The sequence below is a fragment of the Microtus ochrogaster genome, unplaced genomic scaffold, assembly GCF_000317375.1.
Source record: "Microtus ochrogaster isolate Prairie Vole_2 unplaced genomic scaffold, MicOch1.0 UNK27, whole genome shotgun sequence".
In the NCBI taxonomy this organism is placed as follows: domain Eukaryota; kingdom Metazoa; phylum Chordata; class Mammalia; order Rodentia; family Cricetidae; genus Microtus; species Microtus ochrogaster.
The window spans coordinates 3,057,610-3,063,197 of NW_004949125.1; the positions used below are offsets into that span (position 1 = coordinate 3,057,610).

Below are 5,588 nucleotides of genomic sequence, written 5' to 3' on the forward strand. Positions count from 1 at the left end.
GGAGAAGAAGAAGAAGAAGAAGAAGAAGAAGAAGAAGAAGAAGAAGAAGAAGAAGAAGAAGAAGAAGAAGAAGAAGAAGAAGAAGAAGTCGTCCCCCAAGAGCCAGAGCCAGGTATGGTGAATGGGTGGGAAGGCTACAGCTACAGTGGTAACCCAAGCTGACAGAGGGAGCCAACGAGTACAGCAGGGGAGAGCAGGGTCACATTCCCCTTCGGACGCCCGCCCAGTGTAGGTCTGAGCAGATTAACTGAAGCCCACTGAGTTTATCAGGGATGGAGAAATGTGGGAAGGCCCTGCGGAAGACCTCCAGGATATGGTAATGTGCAGGCTCAGAGAGACCCTCTAACAATCACAGGGAGCTAATTAGGTTAGCTATCATCCACATACTGTACCGACCTTGATCTGTGGAGGGAGCGATTGATCCAAATGGATGGAATGGCCGTGCCGTGCCATGCCGTATTAGACTTCACGGATGTTTGACTCCAGTACTTCTTGGTTGTTAATCCCTAGGGTCACCTGTCACTTGCTGAAAACAGACGTCAGTAACTTCCGGAGTGCCTCACCAAGGTTGTCTTTGTTATGGGACGGTGGTTCAGGATGCGACCTTGGCCTGCATCCTCTGGAAAAGGTTTGGTTCTATGGATGACGGGATGCAGATCTGGCAACCAGGGCTGGGCTGCCTTCCTGTGGCCAGGGAAACCCCTGAGGTCCCTCAAGCCATAAAGGCTGTGGTGGCTGTTGTTGGTTGTATACCAGAACTAGACAGTAGAGCCTTTCGCTGAAGACACTGCATTGTGTGTGCTCTAACTGTAGGATGTGGAGAAATTAAAAGCTGGGACCGAACTGGAAACTCCCACCTTGCTGCCTAGGGATCTTGCTGTAATGGAACAGTACTTTAGAAACAGCATTGTATTTGTTTTTATGGCTGTCTGCCTCTAGCTACACTATTCTGATTGTCCTTTTCTTTTTAATACAAAGTGCCACTGTGTAGCCCATGCTAGCCTCCAACTCTGGATCGATCCCCCTTCAGCTTTCCAAGTGCTGGAATTACAGGCGTGAACTACAAAGTTTCACTGGCTTCCTCCCTCCTTTTCTTTTATGAGACAAGAGCTTGCTGTATAGCCCAGGTTAGCCTTGAACTCACCGTCCTCCTGCATCTGCTTCCCAAATGCTGGGATTCTAAGTGTATGCCATCCTCTGCTAATAGAGGGAATTGACTGACACCAGCCTGAGCTACACAAGCTAAAGCTCTGTTTTAGATGAACAAGAAAAGTTACAGGCAAGATGTAAAATGCAAAGTTCAAATCACAAGCAGGACAGACGAGATTCTTCCCTTTATTTTCCATGTTCTGTTTCTTACTTGTCAACACAGGTATAAAATCTGCCTGGTTGTGTTAATAAAGGAGAAGCAGGGAGGGCAGAGAAATGGCAAGGACCGAGATGCCACAGTGGGCCAGCAGGTCGAGTGGGGTAGGAAGTCGCCTGGGGGGCCAGGGAGGGCCCCTCCACCTGGCACACCTCCCCAGATGGTCCCTGCCTTATACGATTTGGTAAACATGGTTTACAGCCTTTCTGACACCTCCAGTCCTTATCCCCAACATTCTCCTTCAGCCAGGAGGTAAAGTCTCCTCTGACCACCCAGGGGAACAGTAAGGAGGTACAGATGACTTGGGAGCTTCGCAACGGAGGCCCAGAACCTGCTTCTAATGCCCGTAGTCTGGGCTCCTGAGGAAGGAAGGTTTGACCTTCCACGCAGAGCAGAACTTCCTGACTTTTATTTGCACATTGCCCCCATGGCCACTGTGACCCTGTGTCTATGAACATAGGAATTTGCACCAGAACTACGTTCACCCTTCGGCCTTTCATTCCGACAAGTATTTTCAAGGTTTATGTAACTTACGACAATCTATTGCCTGGACCAAGTTCACTGCATTGTGCAAGCCAGTTTCCTTTTTCCCCCTTTTTTTTCTTTCTTTTTCTTTTTTTGAGGCAGAGTCTCAGGTAACCCAGGCTATCCAACTCACTATGTGGCTGAAGATTACCTTGAACATCTGATCCTCCGGCCTCTACCTCCCAAGTGCTGGTATTACATGTGCCAACACACATGTTTCTATGTTTCTGTGATGCTTAAGAGGAAACCCATCCTTGTGCTAAGCAAGCACTCTGCCGGCTGAGCTACACCAGCTGCCCCCTTTTCAGTTCCTCCTTAAGGATTCAGAGTGATCCATTCGGTCCCCAGCTCCCACACACGCTGCGCACGCGAGTTCTCAGTCCAGTTTTCCAAGGAAGGCAGTGGGGGGAGCGGGGGGGGGGTGTCGGGTAGTAGTCTCTCTCACCCACATGGAGTTGTTCTCTTGTGCATGGTTTGGAGGGAAGGGAGACTGAGTCAGTGGACTTGGCGCATTGTAGGGGTAGGTCTGGGAAAAGATGGACGTCTTTCTTTCCTAAGGATAATTCAAGATACCCAGAAAGACCTCAAACTGGGGTTAAGATCATGACCTAGGGTCAAGGTGTGGGTGGCTCTCACACCACTCAGGGCTTCCCAGATGCAGAAGCCTTTTTGGCCCTTGTGGAGACTCTTGAGGGCGCTTGCCTGGAGGAGCGCTGCAGGCCCAGACCTCTGGGGCGGCCTAACCCGTGCTGCAGTCGCTCGTGCTTGCGGATCTGCACCTTGTGCCGGAAGCGCTCGCCGCAGTCCTCGCACGCGTGGAGCCGCTCACCCGAGTGGGTGCGGCGGTGGCGCAGCAGGTTGGAGGAGACGCTGAAGCACTTGCCGCAGTCGGCGCAGACGTAGGGCCGCTCGCCGGTGTGGGTGCGCTGATGCTGCACAAGCGCCGAGCTCTCGCTGAAGCGCTTGGAGCAGTAGGTGCAGGCGTAGGGCTTCTCGCCGGTGTGGATGCGCTGGTGGATCACCAGGTTAGAGTGTTGCGAGAAGCCCTTGCCGCACTCGCTGCAGAGATGCGGCCTCTCCCCAGTGTGCGTGGCCTGGTGTCGCACCAAGTCCGTGCTGCGGCTGAAACCCTTGCCACACTCCCCGCAGATGGTCGGCCTGTCCCTGCCTCGCCGCTTCTTGCGCTGTTTTGTGGGCGTCCGAGCCTCACTCCCTGTGGGGCCCGCGATGGTCACCACAGTGGATGTGGCCAGAGTGGGCAGTACCATGAGCTCTTGCAGCACCACATAGCCTGGAGGGGCCACCACGTAGGAGACTGGAGCTGATGCTATGCCACCTCCCGGAGTGGGAACCAGCTCCAGCTGCAGCTCCGGCTGCACAGAGGTCAGCTGCAGCTGCAGCTCCTGATGCTGGGCGCTCAGTTCCACCGGGGCTAGCTCCAAGTGTATCTCCTGTTGCTCCAGCTGCTGCAGCTGCTCCAGCTGCTGCTGTTGCTTCAGGTGCTGCTCCAGCTGATGCAGTTGCTCCTGCAGTTTTAGCTTCAGCTGTTGTTGTTCTTGCAGCCTCTCCAACTCCTGCCGCCGCTGCTCCAGCTCCTGCTCTGACCTTATGCCCAATGGCATAAGCTCCAGTTCCACATCTTCTTCCTCCTCTGGCTCCAGTGGAGGAGGCTGCAGCTGCTGCTGTTGCAACAACTGTTGCTGCTGCAACTGTTCTTGCTGCAGCAATAGCTGGTGCTGCATCTGGACCTGCTGCTGCTGCAACAGTTGCTGCTGCAACAGTGCCTGCTGCTGCAGCAACAGCTGCTCTATATGTCCCTGTGGCTGCAGCAACAGTATCTGCTGCTGCAACTGTTGCGGTTGCAATTGTCCCTGCTGTTGCAACAGTTCCTGTTGTTGGAGCAGCAGCTGCTGCTGTAACTGCTCCTGTTGATGCTGCTGCAACAGCTGTTGTCCTTGTAATTGCTGTTGCAATGCTTGTTCTTGCAACTGCTGCAGCAGCAATTGCTCATGTTGTTGCAGTAGTTGCTGCTGTTGGAGAAGCTGCTGCTGTGACTGTCGTTGCTCTTGCATTGGCTGCTGTAAAGGCTGCTGCTGTAGCAAAGCCTGTTCTTCTACTTGCTGCTGCAATAGCTGTTGCTGTTGCACATGATGCTGCACAAGTTGTTCTTGTACTTGCTGCTGCTGCAGCCGTTCTTGCTGCTGTAGTAACAGCTGTTGCTTTTGGCCTTGGGGCTTCATAATTATCCACTGCTGCTGCTGCTACAACAGCTGTTGCTCTTGTTGCTCCTGTCCAAGTCCTGAATGCTGCACCAGCTGCAGTTGTGGTTTTGGTTCCTGATGCTGCTCAGACTGGAGGTTTTCCTGTAGCTTCTGCTGCAACTGAGACAGCTACTGCTGCCCATCTTGCTGCTGCAGCAATTCTGGTTAAGGTCCTAACAGTTGAGCATCTTGCTGCTGCAGCAATTCTGGTTAAGGTCCTAACAGTTGAGCAGCAAGAGGCTGCTGCTCTTGTAACTGCTTGTGCTGCAGCGGTTGTTCCAGCTCTTGCTGATGCTCTAACTGCTGCAGATGCAAGTCCTGTTGTCCCAGCTGCACCGCCCCAATGCTGTTACTGGCCCCTACTGGGGCTGTGAGTGCTGGCGGCTGTGGGCTGCTGCTCACCTCCTGAGCCTCTTCCTCCTCCTGGCTCTCACTCCCACCACTGCCATCTACAGTGGAAATGGCAGGAAGCCAGGATCGATGGACAGCTAACCTGGACCACAAACCCCCAAAAGAATGTATTCAGGATCCACTAAGGGGCTCTTAGCAGGGACCCAAAAATGAGGGATTGAGTGGCAATGATGACAGGACAGACATTTCCAGTTTCACGGGTCACCTCATTTAGACTCCCTCTGAGCCTCCCTCATGCAAGCCTCATGCATTGATACCAAGAAAGCTTTGGGCTCCTGGCACCATTCCCAAAGAGGTCTCTAGTGCTGACATCCTTCCTAAGCAAGAGAAACCAGATTTTGCAGTGGTGAATTCTGACTCCATTTATGGCCACACTTTATTCATTCATTTGTTCGTTCATTCATTCATTTGTTATTTTGGTTTTTTGAGACAGGGTTTCTTTGTGTAGCCTTGGCTCTCCTGGAACTAGCTCTGTAGACCAGGCTGGCCTTGAACTCAAAGATCTGCCTGCCTTTGCCTCCTAAGTGCTGGGATTAAAGGCGTGTGCCACCATGGTCCAGTGATGGTCACACTTTAAATAAGTGAAATTTGCCTTGTCTATGAATAGTGAGCATTTCTGTAAAGATACAGCAAGCCATTTCTAGAAAGCGCAGAAGGAATTCTGGGGTCAGGTAGGGAGTTCGTGGTTCAGAATCGGACTGAAAAACCAGGCACAGCAGCCACCTGTAACTCCAGCCTCGGAGGGTGGAGAGAGGGGATCCCTGGAGGAAGCTGGCCGGCATGAGAGGCCGTATGGGCAAGTTCTGGGTCTGATGGAGAGACCCTGCCCATTGACTAAGGTGGAAGAACAATCAAGGATGATTCATGACATCAATCTGGGGCCTCCAGATGTGCACATATCAACCACACACATGAGTTCCCAAACACATATATGCATACATACACACCACATACACACATACCAAAAAATTGTGTAGTAATTATCTTTTAGGGAAAAAATTCTTTCCAACCACTTTTGTTGAGTT

General features: G+C 52.2%; 1 protein-coding gene across 1 annotated transcript in view; it reads right to left on the bottom strand.

Annotated features, from left to right (window-relative positions):
- Window positions 1-2,326: 2,326 nt before the first annotated feature.
- Window positions 2,327-5,588, bottom strand: part of Znf853 (zinc finger protein 853) — a 6,233-nt gene continuing 2,971 nt past the window's right edge. Inside the window, 3 exon segments of the mRNA XM_013354087.2 lie at window positions 2,327-4,044; window positions 4,204-4,302; window positions 4,339-4,601. Coding sequence (XP_013209541.1) covers window positions 2,533-4,044; window positions 4,204-4,302; window positions 4,339-4,601 — 1,874 coding nt within the window. The 3' untranslated portion in view covers window positions 2,327-2,532.